An 18,712-nucleotide genomic window follows, 5' to 3' on the forward strand; every position below is an offset into this window, starting at 1 on the left:
AAATTGAAGATAAATTCCATCATTTTGAAATTAAATTAGTAATAACTGGGGTTCGAGTCTCGCTTGGGGTGCCTTGCGACGGACTGGCGTCCCGTCCTGGGTGTGTCCCCTCCCCCTCTGGCCTTACGCCCTGTGTTGCCGGGTAGGCTCCGGTTCCCCGTGACCCCGTAAGGGACGAGCGGTTCTGAAAATGTGTGTGTGTGTGTGATGTTACAAGCAGAAGGCAAAACCAGAAAAAGAACAACTGGGACATTCTCACACACACACATTTTCAGAACCGCTTGTCCCATACGGGGTCACGGGGAACCAGAGCCAACCCGGTAACACAGAGCGTAAGGCCGGAGGGGGAGGGGACACACCCAGGACGGGACGCCAGTCCATTGCAAGGCACCCCAAGCGGGACATGAACCCCAGACCCACCGAAGAGCAGGACTGTGGGCCAACCCACTGCGCCACCGCACCCCCTGGGATAGTCATTCATTTACAATACATGATACAATACACAGGACAAGATGTTATACCCCATGCGTATTTTTCAACGGCTACACAAAGACCCAGTCCAACCAACAACATGAAGCCACAGAGACCAACATCCAGCAGCACAGCCAACATACATCTCATGACCCAAGACCAAGAAGCTTAACTACCTTCTCCAACCCACCCACCAAACCAACCAACAAACCAAACCCACCAAACCTAACCCACCACAACCAACAAACCAAACCAGCAGGGTACCAACATTCTAATAGACTGGCAAAGGATAATACTTCTACAAAAACAAGTTGCAGAATTCTGAGCAGCATTTGTTAAAATATCCAGACAGAATGACAACGCTGTAATAAAATCTATTCTGGGACCAAAATAGTGAATACACACACACATTTTCCAAACCGCTTGTCCCATACAGGGTCGCGGGGAACCGGAGCCTACCCAGCAACATAGAGTGTAAGGCCAGAGGGGGAGGGGACACACCCAGGACGGGACACCAGTCCTCCGCAAGGCACCCCAAGCGGGACTCGAACCCCAGACCCACTAGAGAGCAGGACCTGGTCCAACCCACTGTGCCACTGCACCCCCTGTCAAAATAGTGAACACACGTCCCAGACGGGGTCACGGGGAACCGGAGCCTACCCGGTAACACAGGGCGTAAGGCCGGAGGGGGAAGGGGACACACCCAGGACGGGACACCAGTCCGCCGCAAGGCACCCCAAGCGGGACTCGAACCCCAGACCCACTAGAGAGCAGGACCTGGTCCAACCCACTGCGCCACTGCGCCCCCTGTCAAAATAGTGAATAGCACCTTCAAAATCTGTATATACATACTGCAATTTTTACTGTCATTAGACTACACAACATTTGACATCCTAACTTTCAGTTTTAACCAAAAATTAAGTTTTCAAGCACTTTCAATGAGTAATAATTTGTTAGGTTTAGTTAGGCACCAAAATACAGGGACTCATCCTGTCAATGTTCTTTGGCTTTGATTTGGTGAAAGCACAAAATGACACTGTAACATCTGTGTACACTTTTCTGAACCACGTGTCCCATTTGGGGTCGTGGGGAACCAGAGCCTAACCCGGCAACTCAGGCTGTAGGGGGAGGGGACACACCCAGGACGGGACGCCAGTCCATCGCAAGGCACCTCAAGCAGGGCTCGAACCCCAGACCCACTGGAGAGCAGGACCTGGTCCGCGCCACCGCCGCGCCACCACCGCGCCACCGCCCCCCCCCACATCTGTGTAGCCAGTGTCAAATTTAAAACTGCTAGTTAAAAATGTCATTTGTGTTTCATTTTATTTGGAACTGGCAGAGAATTGTAACATGTAATGTTCTGTGAGTCAGAGATGGTTATGATGCTATATTATCAAAATGGCTCACTGATTAAACATATTAATGTAAATGGCTAACTGACTTATAAAAACAGCCACAAACCATTCAATTTTTTTCACATAGAGGAACAAAAACACCTATGGATGAACTGGCAAGAAAAGACCAGTGAAATCACAAATTATAACATTGCTGTTGTATTATAATTTAAATACCTTGCTTCAATTTGATGAAAAATTAAAAGAAGAAAAGAACTGGAAAAAGGGTAACCAGAAAAGCAAAATCATTTTTGAGATAATCACATATATTGGGCTTTTATGAAAAGGCTATCTACATTTGACTTCCTTTGAATTGTTTTTAGGGTGAAACAGCCAATTTTTGTTCCACCAGGAACAGTCTTTATACTGCTAAAGTGTAGCAACAGCAGACACAGACCTAGGAAATATATCTGTACGGGAAGTATATCTGTGGAGGCCCTGACATACACTGCTTTGAATAAAGCTTCAGTTTAAAAAAGCTTTGATGCTACACTGTGTGCAGTAAAAATTGTATTTAAACAGATGTTTACGAGATATTTAAACAAAACTACTGTTTCACCTTCTGTATGAGCAGTCCATATCTCTTGGAAGATTATGTTAAAATCAGGACCATTCCCTCAAAGTGTCGGTGGAGAGAGACAGCAGTAAAACCACCATTCAAAAGAGACCACCAGACACAAAGACCCCGGCGAACAGTCTGGGGGAGTCCTGCGCATGGAGAATAGTGTTTCGTCTGTAGTTTACACGCCATAATTCACCTGGCTTCATATTTATCAACGGGGTGCCAAGCACCTTTTCGAAATTTGAAGAACTGTTGTGCCTTATTCTATGTATATTGCGAGGTAAGGTAAATTTATTTGGAGACCAAAGCTCTTAAGAGTGTCATTTTTATGCTGTTTATTGAGAATGGGCCTAAATTAGGACCAATTACACACAAGTTAGGAAAATATACATTCCCTTGATACAACATTAAAACCACAACATTTGTTGCAGTGTGAATATTGAGTGACAGACGGTCACTCCATAATGCAGCTAATTTTACTGGATGACCTTACGAATTTCTGCATTGTATGATTTAAGATATGTACAGTATAATAGTACAGAAACTCTTAAATCATAAATTAAAGGAGTGAGTATCAGGGAGTCGGAAGAAAGAGTTATTGACAGAGAAGCTAATCTGTTATAACTGTAGAAAGCAGATGTGTAGATCATTCAACTTAAAGGCTCAAGCAGAAGTTTAATTTACAGAACTGGACAATGCTGGGACATTTTTCTTAATTTCTTAATTTTCTGAAGCACAAGTCACGTTTCAGCCATTTCAGGAAAAAGAAAAAATAATTTCAAATTTTGTCGCTTCAGTAATGTCCATAAGACCTAAATCTACAGCAGATTTAATGAAATTACAGTCACTAGGACAGGTTATATGTGACAAAAAGACAAGACAAAAATGTGGACAAAGCACTGAAGCAACTGGTAGCTTTATCCAGAGCTACAACTATAGCATGACCAGAAATGAGGGCTGAATGCAACAAAACGGCTACCATACGGATAAAGATCTGCTGATTAATTTACGGTATAGAAATATCAACCGGATGCCATTATTAAAAGGAAAAAATGTAATGCATTTTATAAATCATAAAAAGGTAATAGAAGGTAATATTATAGGTATATTAATATTATATAAAAACATCTGCAATAGAATCCATACCAAAAATATTTGGATAAGAACTATTTCATGATTTATTTACTGTTAAGATTTTAATAAATCCACCATCAACAAGCATACTTTTTCTGCACATATGTTTGACCTTATCTTTATAAAACCTCTTTGACAACTGGAATCATTACATTACGATATTTTATTTACAGTTACCACAAAAAGCAAAATGCAAAAAAATCAAGTGCAATAGTGGAGTGATGGCGGAGCTTTCACAAAAGCAGAGTGTAAACACTCCCTCTGCAGAACACCATTAGACCAGACTAGATTCACACACACACACACACATTTTCAGAACCGCTTGTCCCATACGGGGTCACGGGGAACCGGAGCCTACCCGGGAACACAGGGGCGTAAGGCCAGAGGGGGAGGGAACACACCCAGGACGGGACGCCAGTCCGTCGCAAGGCACCCCAAGCGGGACTCGAACCCCAGACCCACTGGACAGCAGGACTGTGGTCCAACCCACTGCGCCACCGCACCCCCTCAGACTAGATTCAGTTAGCTAAAATATAAATAGATAGATAGATAGATAGATAGATAGATAGATAGATAGATAGATAGATAGATAGATAGATAGATACAAATTTAGTTGTGAGATATCACGTAAAAGAAACCTTTACTTGTGAAACTGTGGGGAGTGGAGAGAAACCTTTTAAATAAGTCTCAGTGATGCCGAACAAACAGAACCCTCTCTAGTTGCAACGATGAGGATGTCTTGGCAGCAGCACTGAAGGACAGCAAAGCTGTCGGGGCCTCGCCACATGCTGCAAGATCAGTCAGCTAAATCAGAAGGATTTCACAAAGCACCTGGTATACACACTGGCAAGCCACCACTGGGGTGCACACCGTACCATAAAACTTCTTTAAAATTAGAAATGCAAAATGGCTACAAGTCTTTTAAAAATAATAATAGAAAAAAAACACAAAAAATTGTCAAAGAATAGTTTCGCCTTCTTTTTTTTTTTTACAATTTTTATGGAATATTTACAAAGTATGTCTTTGACAAAATATAACATGAATCATGTATCACTTTGTTGTGAACAAAATCTGAGGTGTCTACGTTTATATTGTTAAATAACAATGTAGAATAGCTGTGATCTAAAATCCCAAAAAAAATGGTTGGAAAAAGAAAATAAAAAAAAAAACTAAATGTAGAAAATCAACCGTGTAATTCGTGGTTAGATCAGCCTCAGCTCTCTGCTGCACTTGGCCATGATGGTTACTGGAAGGTCTTCTAAAACAAAAAAACTTGCCAAGGCAATGCTGTTTTTTCATGGTATTCCCAGAATAAATATGACTGGTATACTCATTTCAATTTGTTCCTTAAACCATGTTCCAAAGTGCTCCATGAAAAAGGGTGAATTCAATCGAGAAGAGACTGGCGAGGGTCACAATGTCTGATTTTGCTGACAAAGAAATGAAATTCAAAAGTGGTATTCTTTCTGAAAGCTCTACCAGGGCCATCTTTGAAGGTACCTCACTTTTGTTTCCTCAGCGAACTTCACTTCCACTGGTTCAATTCAATGTAGGTTTCTTAGGCGCCAAAAAGAGTTTATCTGTGTTCAGCCTGCACTCCTAATACATCTGCTGCTATTTCTGAAACAGAGTTCTTTCAGTTTTAATTACTCAGAATCTCATTAGTTGGAAAACATCAGCTATTGACATCCTGCTTGGCAGCATCTGGTATTTTTACAGTTGGCTTCATAGATTATGCATTACTGTCTATTTCATGCCCGATGAGCAATATAACACATCGACATTTGACTCCTGGCAATTAATTCCATCACATAAAAATCACCTCTGATAGAATTCTTTTGAAATTCTGACTGATTCAAGTTTAACCTGTGTCTGCTGAAATGTATAAGAATAAATTAGTCAATTAATTTATACACTTATGCACATACTGCAAATGTGGGTGTAACGGTATTTCACAACCCATACAATACCAACTTCAAGACAACTTTAGGATAAATTCCACTGAATGGTATTTTGCAAGCTAACACATACATCCATAAATTAATACTCAAATGCCCAAGTCTGGTTAATAGCGGGTAAGATACAAAGCCTTCTATGTAATAGTACCGTAAATTTTTCTTTGAAAATACTATTTATTTAAAGAACACAGCAACAAAAAAACATAAAGATATTACTGGATATCACGGAATGTAAAGCAAATTTGTTATGAGGACCATCAAAAATGTTTCCCTTAAAGGAAGGCTATCATTTAATGTCTCTTGTATTTTTTTTTTCTTTTGCATTTATCTGCCTATTAACTTTCTGCAATAGTCAATTAAGAAAATTAATTTTTTAACTGCAGCATTTCATTACATTCACCCTTGTTAAAAGTCTTGATTACAACAGCAATTAAGCTTCCGCAATTAGCCCTAAAATATCAGTCTACCACTTGAAGCTTAGCCTGGTTGACTGACTTCATTCTAAGAATGATTGTGTGCCTGTGGTACAATATACTCCGCAAGCTGTAGAACATGACAGAGTGCAGCATTTTATCACAGTATGGTGAGCCTGCAATGTGAATGATTGAATGAATGAATGAATGAATGATCAAAATTCTTTACAATAGTTCTACCATGACAAATTTAAAGAGCCAGATTATTTTTACAGCTCTGTTAACAGCTTATTGCCGTTCCTATTTTGACAACAGATTTCTGAACTCAACAGAAGACAGATGTTTTACACACAGAAGTAATAACATATACTGTTTAATTAAACCTAAATGTAGGTGAACCTAAATTTTGCTTTTATCATTTTGGCTAATTTATAAAGGAAAAGATGAGGGGGTGCGGTGGCGCAGTGGGTTGGACTGGGTCCTGCTCTCCTGTGGGTCTGGGGTTCGAGTCCCGCTTGGGGTGCCTTGCGGCGGACTGGCGTCCCGTCCTGGGTGTGTCCCCTCCCCCTCCGGCCTTACGCCCTGTGTTGCCGGGTAGGCTCCGGTTCCCTGCGACCCCGTATAGGACAAGCGGTTCTGAAAATGTGTGTGTGTGTGTGTGTATAAAGGAAAAGTATATATGAGGGAACAAGCAAGAAGTATTATTTTTTGTAATATTTTTTGCTTTAGTGAAATTCCTGTTTGAACCAAGCCCCTTCATTTTAACCAAAATATGTTACACCTTTAACATCTATAAGGGACCATGGTAAAAGCACAACATTATATTGGCCAAATGGGGGGCACGGTGGTGCAGCGGGCTTGGCCTGTGCCTGCCCTCTGGTGGGTCTGGGGTTCGAGTCCCGCTTGTGGTGCCTTGCGATGAACTGGCCTCCCATCCTGGGTGTGTCCCCTCCCCCTCCAGCCTTGCGCCCTGTGTTGCCGGGTGAGGCTACGGCTCGCTGCGACCCCGCTCGGGACAAGCAGCTTCAGCCTGTGTGTGTGTGTGTGTGTGTGTGTGTGTGTGTGTGTGTGTGTGTGTGTTGGCCAAATGATCAAAAATCGTATACTGTAAACTGGCATCATTAGTGTATAGGCAAACAGCATGGTTTCCAAACCCAATTAATTACCAAACTGCAGGCTTAGGTTGCTGCTATTTACATTACCCACCACGTTTCCATTTTATATAGCATTTAAATTGAAATCTAAGAAAACCCCAACTAAAACAGTTCTCAGACTATCTCTGCTTTTCTGTATATTTCTACAATTTATTTTTAAATGATGTATTCTTCTACAGTAAACCGCCTGCCTTACTGCCATATGTTTAAAAGCAGTAACCTACTACAGTAGAAGTTATGAAACAGACCCATTATACCAAACATATCCATCTACTCTAATATGGTCTGACGCATTCACGCTGCCCTTCTTAGAAACTGAGTGACAACTCAGTGAGCACAACTTATATATTTAATCTTTTACAAAACAATAATAGCTAAGACGTATATAGCTGAAACTAAGGTTGTCACAAAGTCAGGTATTAAAATAAGTTGGCTTTTAATGACTACTGAAAAGCTAATACTGGTCTTTCAACAGTTCTGCAAATTGTTCAATAAACAGAGCTATCAGAAGGACTAATGGCTTGAAAACAGCCATCGCAAACATGAACTGACAAACATTTACCAATAAAATGCAACGCACACCTTCCCTTAATGGAGTCGTGCTCTGTTAGGTACTAGGAATACTGAAGTATTTTATCTTTGGCAAACTGTTAAGGACACTGGCCATTTTGAACATGAGTGAAGTGTCAAAGTATGCTCCGGACATCATCGTGCCGAGGAACAGGTGGACTTGGCTTTCAAGGGAACATGGCCTTAAAGCACAGATGTATGTCTCAATTAAATATTAATAGCAGGAAGAGGAGCAGTACACTGGAAAAGCCTTTTAAGGCTGTGAACAAATCAATAAGGATATTACGCTTTTAGGGAAATACGGGAAAGAGCATCCTATTGGTATGTTTTGACAGAATAAGTGTCTTTGCATTTGCTCCAGCTGCCACGTAGAAATGAGCAATTTTGGCTTCCGTCTTTCGAGCTGCTAATCCGCTCTTCAAATTTTCCCTGTCAGGCTCCTAATCATTATGTTCCAAGTTGAAAATAGGTCATTAAAGGGCTGACTTACAACACTGCCAGCAGATGAAGAAAAAAATCAAATGGGGCTTGGCCACTCTGGTGGGCAGAGACCAATGGCGGTGAGAGCAGGTATTTTGCATGGGTTTCTTGCGATTATGTGGTTTGGAATGAGAAAGTAAGGGATGATGCTCTGCCAGAGGCAGCGCCATGTGTTATCTTGAAAGGGAGGTGATTAATGGAGGCAGGGCCATTTCTGCATGGAGAGGGTGGATCACAAATGATCAATCTTAATGAGGTGTCCAGTTTCTCCATATTAACCATGGAAAAATAACGTGGGGGATAAAAGGGATTTTTGTTTCCTTAAAATATGATGACAAGTAAAGCTGTCACCTTACAGTGAACCAGTGCTCCCTACATAATACTGCTGGGCTTCTTACTCGAGCCAAAGATAAATGCCATTGGAAAAGTGAAGGAAGTAATATTGAAGAGTTCATGTTTTTCATTTCAGTAATTCTATAAAAAAATTCTTTTTGATACATAACATCAACAGAATGTAACTGGTATGTGATGAACATAGATATCTTTACATCTTGTTCCACAATTGTTTTCTACGAAACATTTTTGCTTTGTTTTATTTAAATGTAATCTAATTGATTTTATAAAAAGGTCATGTTTTGTTATGCTGTTAAGAAATGGATAAAGAACACTGACAAATTATTTTATTTACTCTTCAGTGACCATGGTTTTAGATGCTGTGTGAACAGAGGGGTAGCATGGTGGACAACCGCAGAAGGGGGGGGTTATATTTCCCGGCTGGTTCCCACTCACCAGCAGCGAAAGCTGGTTTGGCGCTGGCTGTGCTGCACGGCACTGTGCGGCACAGCTCTCGGCTTTGAAAAGAAAGCATCCCTCTCGGCAGGGAATGCATCGTGCCCTGCTGCTGAGGGTTCCTCTGCAGGCGTGGTTGCCATTGAAGGCAGCCTAGTCTGACAAAGAACTGGAAAGGCTGATAAAATCCCCCTTAAAAATAACATTGTTTTTCCTGAACACAGAAGTGGGTGGAGTGAGGCACTACAGTCTTTTGTTAACTACATGAAATTGTTCTTTCACTCAACATCCAACTTGAGTGATTTGGTACACACAAACTGACCTTTTCCTCCTGACAGAAAAGTTGACCTTTTTCTAGTCTTGAGTAACCAAACTGTCTCTTTTGATCCCTGGTAACCAAGTAAGCACACACACACACTTTCTGAACCGCTTGTCCCATACGGGGTCGCGGGGAACCGGAGCCTATCCTGGCAACACACAGGGCGCAAGGCTGGAGGGGGGAGGGGTCACACCCAGGACAGGACACCAGTCCATCGCAAGGCACCCCAAGCAGAATTCGAACCCCAGACCCACCGGAAGGCAGGACCCGGTCCAACCCACTGCACCCCCACACCCCCACACCAAGTAAGCAATTTTTACCTAATTTCACAATTACATTTATATTTACTCATTCAGCAGACGCTTTTTTCCAAAGCGACGTACCTCTCATAGAAAATTTAATGTGTGCATTACATTAGCAGAAAGTGAGACTTACTGTAGATACAGGTGCGTGATTCTAAAGTATAGTTAGCTTTTACTTTCCACCACAGGAACCGATGTACATCAGCGAGTAGATGCATAAAACTTGATCTGAATATCGACGATTCCTAATCACCATATATATATATATGGGGATGCGATGGCACAGTGAGTTTGGCCAGGGCCTGCTCTGTGGCTGGTCTAGAGTCCTGTCCTGGGTGTGCCCCTCCCCTCCCCTCCCCTCCCAGCCTTGCGCCCTGTGCTGCCGTGTTAAGCTCCGGTTCACCGCGATGAGTGGTTTCAGACACTGTGTGTGTGTACACACACACACACACACACACACACACACACACACACACACACACACTCTGTATATATATATATGTGAACATACATTACATTACAGTGTCACGGTAAGGGATGGCAGACAGGAGGTAGGTGTTTTGGAGCCAAGTGCGGGTGTGTTTATTCTGGATGCGAAAACACAGAGGCAGACAAAATCAATAGTCAGGGACAGACGTCGGTTGTCCGGGGTGCAAACGTCGTTTCTGGGGCTAGACAATACTCAGTACACGAGAAAGCGACCGGAAGTCGAAAGCCAGGTGAACACAAGAGCTAGGAACGGGACATAAGGGACGAAGCGCTGAATCGGCAAGCCGAGGCATTGCAAGATTCCGCAACCTTGTGCCGGGACGGTGCTGCCTTTATCCCTGGCCTTGATTACTGTCAGGTGCGGCTGCTTGGCTTGTGGGCGTGCCATACAGGAGTAGCTGCGTGAAGGTTTATTAGTTTTTTTAACAGGTATGATCTTAAAGCTATAGTGCATGAACATCTATACATTACATGGACTTAAGAGATCATAGGTGAAGTGAGTCCGGAGTACAGTTTATTGTAATCTACTGTCCACATAATCACATAAATTTGCTCCATGTTTAAAAGACCCTTAATTACAGAGAAGTACTTAAAGCACTGAAAACTGCTCAAGTCTATAAAAAGATGGAGTTTATGCTGCTAGTGGGTTGATAACTTCCAACAACCGTACTAATTTCCATCCCATGATACTCTTCTATTGGTGACAATAAAGAAAAGGTACTTGGGTTTTGACAGATTACTACTGAAATGTAATAAAACACAAAAACCCAAAGGCACTGAAAAACCAGTGTGTGAGTGCTCTTAAAACTTTCAGAACATGGAATATTTTAATCGGGTACTTAACCACTAACAGTTAAATCTGGTACCCTGGCATCCACATTTACACTCTCAATTTTCCTTCACAACTACAAGCAACTTTTCATCCTTTGTTGATTAAAAAACTGACACTAACGCCACCGCTTCTCTGGAACCGTGAAATTCTGTTATTAGAAATCAGTTAAACCGTATGAACGACTATGAATTACTAACTGGTTTTAGACTATAACTGTTGTTCAAATATATCATCTCCTTAAGTAGCATAACAAGCAGTTCAACCAAATCATTTTTATTACCAAATTATCTTTTAATGATAAGCAAGTGTTTAACCCAATCACTTAATTGCCACATTACATTCTAATGACAAGTTATTTCAATGCTTAACATTATATTCATCCATCTCTATAAATGGACAGGTTATTTACACACTCAGCAAAGAAAGTATGGTATCACATGTGACAGTATTATTAGACAAACTGAAGTCTTACTAAATTGACTCACTACTAAGACTTCATTAAAGGAAATATTGCAATTTCATTGGAATGTATTGCAGTATTTCAATATTGGAATAAATGATAAATATGTCTGAACAAATTTTCCGTGACATAAAAGCATAAGGTGTATTTTAAACAGTTTTTCAAAATACTTCCATTATGCAAATAAACTCATAAGAGCTAATGCAGTGCCACAGTACCCATATTCACTGCTGGTCTAAAAGGGTTCATGATACACATTCCTCCATGTGTATTTTGGTGAACACTACTTTAACTTTTAATATCATTCCGTTCACGATAATTGAGAAATACCGTAATAGAATAATGTGAACAAAAAAACACTACAGTAAAAATATAAAAGGGAGCTGTGGTTCTCTTGGTCTGCTAATGATCATAAAGCACTAGTCCAAAAGAAAGACACAATACACAGAATTACTTGGTATGCCACACAGCATCAGTCTCATAACGGATAAACTAGCTTTATTACCCTGTGGTTCATGTCTGGCCTGGTATTTGGTATTAAAAAGCTGCTTACAGACAGGATGTAAATTTACATCTGTTCGGCCTTTTAGGATTTAAATTGACCAAATGTATTGTTGGTTTTGCTGGGAAAATGTACCAGTCCCTGACCTTCTGCAATTTGATCTTTCATCTCTGCCTTGTTTTGTTTTGATAGTGGTGTGAATCACAGGCTTCAGAAGCCTAAATTGTGTCCTTTTTATGTCAGCTCTGTGTGGGCGCTGGTTCTTTTCTCCTTTATCTGCCTGTTCACTGAAACTTGAGAAAAGGTAGCCCAGAATACGGTATGCTTGATATGAAGAGGAACAATATCCTTTAACCGAGAACATGAAAGTCATATTACTCACAAACCTGGGATGTAAAAATGACATTCAGAGGATGGAAAGGGCATACCTCAAAAGCACATGTTGTCATATTTAAATGGATAATTATGGTATGCTCAGTACATACTGCATGTTAAATACTGTATTGCTAATTGTAACTTGCCATATACAGTAAATAGACAAGAAAAGCAAATGTCTTTTGAAATTCATCGATCCATCCTACCATTTTCAGTTCTCACTTATCCAGTTTAGGATCACGGCTGTCTGGAGCCTATGCTGGACACTTGGGGTGCAAGGCAGGATGCAGAGATACCATGGATAAAGAGGATAAACCCATTGCAGAACAATTCTCTCTCTCTTGCACACAAAGACACACACGCAAAGGGCAATTTTGAGTCATTAATTCACCTGAAGTATGCCTTTTACTTGTGGGAGGTAACCAGATCACCCAGAGGAAACCTACATGAACATCAGGAGTACACTGAAACTGTGCACAGACTAAGCCTGATTCGAACCCACGTCCAAACCCACAGCCAAGAAACGGTGAGATCATAATGTTAACTGCTGCATCACTGGGCTGCCCCAAGTCAAATCCGTCTGTTCAGATTAGCAAGGTGGAATGCTGTTATGCTATGACCTCTGCAAATGGTTACAAAATAAAATTTTATAGCATCTATGGCCTTCAGTCTTTTTAGAAACACATAAAATAGCTACTTACAGATTACAGTTTGTAAAAATCAGATATTTTTCATTGAATACCACATTAAAATTCCATGTCCTCCAAGCCAAATTCTTTTAATAGGAGGTTCCTTCAATGCAACTGATTGCAAATGATTAAATAAGGCTTCAACTACCAACTAACTATGTTTAAAAATAAAGTGAAATTAAAAAGTTGAACATGTTAAAATGTATTACTCAATTAAAATACCTTATTCACTAAAGCATACAGGATAATCTTAGTCATAACAGATGAAGTCCTTATTGCGGCAGATTACATCATTTGACCGTCAACTAACTAACTTTATAGTCATGAGTATGAAAATGTGATTATGAATAAAGTAACACGAAATTCAGTTTTTTTTATTCATAATTTATAGAAACAACAAGCACACTATTTAATTTAGAATATAACTGAACAGCCCATTTTCATACTGAATCTCATGTTTGTGTGCATGGCCAATAATACAAAACAAAAGCTATATGTAGCAATATAAATATATCACAACAAAACACAAATTGTTTCTGTGTTGGACAAAGCAAACGGTAGTGTTCTATAGATCAGAGCAGATGCTGTGCTGTTTTTTTTTTTTTTTTTTTTTTAATTAATGCATTTGTTTCATTTAATTAGGAAAAAATCTAGTTTAACCTAGTGTACCATGTCAGGTTATACTTTTGAAATGTAAGAAGTGAAAATATGGTCTGATTTTAAGTTTGAAAAAGTTTCAGTAATTATCCCATATGCTTACCTTTTGGGTGCCAGGGGTCAGTGAACTCGTATTTTCCCATCCCAACGGTCCTCAGCATCTGAAGCCCATTGGGACTTTCCTGATTGGACGGAGCAAGGGCAGGAGCTTGAGAAACTGCTTGCCCATTGGCCATCGGAGGAGCGCTGACAGGTAGAGCAGCTGAAGATAGCAGGGTTGGTGGCTGCAGCAGGGGGTGGGACATGTGGCCATTGCCTACCACGCTGTGCACAGGGTGGGTCACCTGACACACTGCAGGCATGGGCGATATGGTGACGGGTGGTTGGCTTGTGGTGTACAGGGGCTGGTTCTGCATGTTGATCACTATGTTGGTGAGGGGCTGCGAGGACTGCTGTGGAAGCTGAAAGTGAGTTGGCATGTGTGGATGGTGTGGTGGTACAGGGGCTTGGATGGCAGGCGTCACTCCAATGACAGGCGATTGCACAGTCACAGCTTGGCTGTACACTGGGGCTTGGGGCATCCCGTACGTATGAGCTAGGAGGCTGGCCTGGCTCACTGTTGGCACAGGAGGGATCCACGGTGGAGCTGGAACAAGACGTGACAGAGCACATTAAAATCCTGTTTCATTTTCATTCAAGGTGTTTAAAATTCCGCAAAGCTGAAGTCTTTAAATGGACTGTGTGAGAATTTCTCAAGTCAAGGATATTTTTCAACTGTACAGCTTGGTTAACTTGACAGCATAGAAAAACTGTTGCCTCCAACCCTTTCACTGTTCCATTAAGGTTGACTTGGCTTATTTTTATGGTGCAGGTCTATGCTATATCACCAGCATTTTCTGGGCAACTAACCATACATATTAACAACCAACTTCTTCTTATAAGATCATAATGACATTATGAAACAGCACACTGATAGAAGTGATGTTTAATCACATTAATCAGCCACTCAAAGACAGACAAAAAGGGTCCCACTCAAATTAGAAAAACAAATAAAAAAGAAAACAGGTCAAGCCAATGTAGAATGAACTAGGGTAAATTCTATATGAATCTCTACTGACAACCTAATCAAAACTATATATTATATCCTCAGTCTACAAGAGAAACCTCATGAACCAATACTGAAGGCCTATGACCAGTCTCCAAGCATCCAACCTTTATTACACACTACTTGAACTCGTCTGTCCAGTACTTCTAATAATGTAATTAATCATCATAGTAAGCCAAGGTGGCAATGGAACACATGCGGTAATACTGATGCTCATATAACAGTAGGATGAAGTAGTGACATCCAGCTAGCAGTGATATGGAATAGCCATCAATTTAAACAAGTGCTTCTCATTTTAAAGACAATCTATGTTGATAAAGGAGAATGTGAACAAGGAGAGTGTGAGTCAGATTTAATTTAACTTTTAATTTGTTGGTGAAATGTAAATCTGAGGATCTATTGAAAAGCCTCTTCCAACCCACCAGAGGTCTCCTGGTGCTAGTCTGGGAATGCATGGCCGGTGGGAATTTATATCCATAACTGAGCTTAGCTGAACTGCGCTTATTAACCTCATGAATATGCAGCCATACTGGATCTTTGTCCTCCTTCTCCAGTTAAACAGAAAATGGCTTATGAGTAAGTATAGCATAATGGGTCAACTCAACCGTGTAGAGGAAAAAAATACGTCATGTTTGCTTTCAACACACCAGCTACAAAAAAAGGGGAAAAAAGACTTTTGAGAACAGTAATGAAACATCAGCATTAGCAAGTGAAGAAACCCAATATTCAGGTGCATGTTTCAAAGTACATATTTGACTATTCATCCTAACTCATTAGGCTGACTTTCCAAGCTTCCAAATAGGCTAATAGAAATAGAAATTAATTGAAAAGTGACTATGCAATAGCAGCTGGGATTGTGGTCTTTGTTCTTTGGCTCAGCTCATATTCTGCATTTCTTTTAAAACTGATGAAGATAAGCAACATTAATTTTTATGAAAATACATTTTAATTCCTTCTATCATTACATTTAACAGTTTAAGAGCAATGGTTTTAAAAAGACAAAGACACACACTCCTGTTCCTTGAAGAATTATACAAGGTTTGAAGAATAGTATTAATTCCTTTCAGAGGGATAAAAATTAAAGTATTGTAAATTACATTAATTTAAAAAATTGTTCTCAGCATTTATAATTTAAAAATTATCATTAATGCTGCTTTTAAAAGTTATGGTACCCACTCTGAATTAATTTTTTAATGATTTTAATTTAAAATTCAAACAGACTAGCTACAAGCATAAAGACAAAAATAATTTAAAAAACTGATCTTGCAGTAGTGCACTAATTATTTCATGTATTACTGTTACAAAAAATTTAACAATTCAATTCAACATTGCTGACTCTGGGGAATCAGCAATCATTTTTTTGTAAATTAATTAAGCATGTAGGTATTTCAGTATACTAAACATTCTGAAAGTCAATTTATGTGGAAAACGTCAAGGGTTTGACAGCTAGCTTGAAAGACTCCCCATGAAAGGCTGATCAATTTCATGACAGTATCCAAAAATGCTAAGTACACTGAAAAAAAAATTAAAACTATTTCTTTACAGGGGACACACCACTTGCAGAGTAAATGGCTGTTGACCGCCTCCTATAAATTGTTTAAATTTTTTGACCAAAAAATTCACTATATTAGTACATTACCTCTTATTTGAGCCACAAAATTTATTGGCAATACCTTAATTTTAGAGTAATTGGTATAATGCAGTAGCAAACCATGTTTTAAAAAGGCAGCTCACATAAAGAAAACCTGCTCCAGACTCGCAGCTGTAATGCGAAGATAATATATAGAAAGGGTAACATAATGAGCCATTGATGAGAGCCCCATTACAGTGGTCTGGGGACTGTTTTGAGGTCACTAAATACTGCTCTTCATTTCAGAGTCCTGGGATGTGACCTTGACCTCACAGACACACTCCACCAGACATTCTTCTATAAAACTATCAAACAATTATTTTAGAGGAGTAAGTCTCACTAATGTTACCCAAAGAGAATTTTATCGTTTTAAATGTTTTTTTTTTTTTTTTTTAACAGTTACCAGTAGCGCAAGATTATTTTTACTTCCAGAGAAGTACATCTATTTGCACCAGGCTGAGTGATGAAATGCAATAATGATAAGAGAAGGTAATTGCTCAAGGATACTAATTTGGAGGGTGTACGTTACCGAAAAGGGAATACTTTAGAAATTATTACAGCTCTTGACCCTTGAGTAAAAATCTGTGTCACAGTGCAGGTTTTTCTTTCATGTTGTTACAGCACAGAGCAGCTATTGCACAGACAGTATGCTAGAGCAACTCCTTTTCTGTTACTGGTGATGCTATGACAAACTGGAAGGTAAGAAATTCTACATAAGGAGCGATCTGGAATACGCTAATAAAATCTTTTCTCAAAGACAAGTGGTAAGGCTCCACCAACTTATGAAGTAAAGAGTAGATACAAAGTGGAGCAATAGCTTCTTGATCAAATGACCATGAAATAAATATTTATACTTCCACCAAATCAATCTATAATTCAATTCAGATTCATACACACAAATTAACTGCATTAATTATATGCTTATAGCCTGTAATTATCTACGATAATTACAATTTAAAAGCATTGGAATGATCTGTTAAATGGTGAAGTATATGAGGCAGTGGAATGAAGGCGCTTCATTATCATGTGTTACGGCAGCAGTCGCAAACAGGGGAGCGCTACCAGTGCTGTCGTTCTCCCGCATTTGTTTGGTCGGTGGCTCATCCGTCTCCCAAGGTGTAGCCTGATTGATGGGGGTCTGACCCCACCGGACCCCTGGTGCCAGAATCTGCCCCTGGGTGTGGTTCTCACTCGGTGAAGGTCCAGAGGCCTATACAAAAGGAAAAACACAAATGCACACACACACCCACTTTTAATTACAGCTTTCATAAATAATTGCTCTACTTGCCAGATGTCATACGTCGTTTTCTTTGTTAATATTCTGTTCTACTTTGCCTTTAATTACTTGTCTACTATAGATTAAAGTAATCAAAAGCTATGAGGAACACAAGGTCAACCAGCACAAATCTAGCTGGGAAAAAAGTGATATTAAAAAAATTATTTAACTAATTAAGCCTAATTTGCCAACAGAGTTTATAAAAAAAAAAATGCAACGGGATTCAAAAGGGGAGGCAAAGATCTGAAAAGGGAAACTGGCTCAACTACTCAAAAGACATTGTAGAAACTAGTAGAAATAGGAGATATTCCATGTTAATAAGGACTGGGTGAGATAGTCTACCTGAATAATGATAGGGAACAAGCTCATATATGAATAAGAAGCAGGCACCTGATTGCATCTCCTTATGGGAAAAAAAGAGTCAGAAAGTGAGCGGACGATGGCCAGATAACCTGAGCGCCTCATCACACCCCAGGCGTTCTTTCACAGAAACGGGGATGACCCCAATGGCCAAACGTCTGCCTTCCCGTGTTTTCCTCAGCTCTCCTGTCACACTGAACATTTTCCCTGCTCTTTTTCATAAATTTACCTCTCCTACTGCTTCAATGTTTTTCAGCCAGAATCAACATCCAAACACTTAAATGTGTAAATTATGGAAAAGCGATAGAAAAAAAACAGAGAAAGTATATTTTATAGATGGTACTACAGTACCCTGCAGAGCTGGCATCTATGCATTCGGTTGTTAAGGGTTTAAGAGGAATACTGCAAGAATAGAACAAAAGATGCTCCTGTGAGCTCATCCAAGCAGTAGGAATACAGTGGTCCCTCAGGAGGGGCTTCCCATTCACTCATGACTTAATAAACTTACTAATGAACTGCAGTTTCTCATGTTCTTTGCTTCCTAAAGACTCACAAACTGTATAAAAACCCCATTTCTACATACTGTCCTGCTCAAGATTTTTTTTCTCCGCTACATCACCTTTACATATGCTTCTGTATCACTCATTATTTTCTTCCTTTCAAGAATTACTTCTCTTTATTTTTATTATGGACTGCATTAACACACTTCAGAAACAAAATGTGAAATGGAACTAAAGTGTCCATGTCTCCACTAGCATATTAAATTCTTTTTCCTGTTGCTGGTTAAGGTA

The 18,712-nt window shown here is 40.0% G+C and overlaps 1 protein-coding gene across 2 annotated transcripts in view; it reads right to left on the minus strand.

Annotated features, from left to right (window-relative positions):
- Positions 1-18,712, minus strand: part of klhl29 (kelch like family member 29) — a 149,149-nt gene that overhangs the window by 57,399 nt on the left and 73,038 nt on the right. For both annotated transcript variants that reach the window (XR_003798182.1, XM_029258266.1), the window contains exons 4-5: positions 17,348-17,495; positions 13,654-14,196 (exon numbers count right to left, since the gene is read on the minus strand). Coding sequence is in view for 1 of the 2 variants with exons in the window: in XM_029258266.1 (XP_029114099.1) it covers positions 13,654-14,196; positions 17,348-17,495 (691 nt within the window). In the remaining variant the exon portion in view is untranslated. The remainder of the gene's footprint in view (positions 1-13,653; positions 14,197-17,347; positions 17,496-18,712) is intronic.

The sequence above is a fragment of the Scleropages formosus genome, chromosome 1, assembly GCF_900964775.1.
Source record: "Scleropages formosus chromosome 1, fSclFor1.1, whole genome shotgun sequence".
Classification (NCBI taxonomy): domain Eukaryota; kingdom Metazoa; phylum Chordata; class Actinopteri; order Osteoglossiformes; family Osteoglossidae; genus Scleropages; species Scleropages formosus.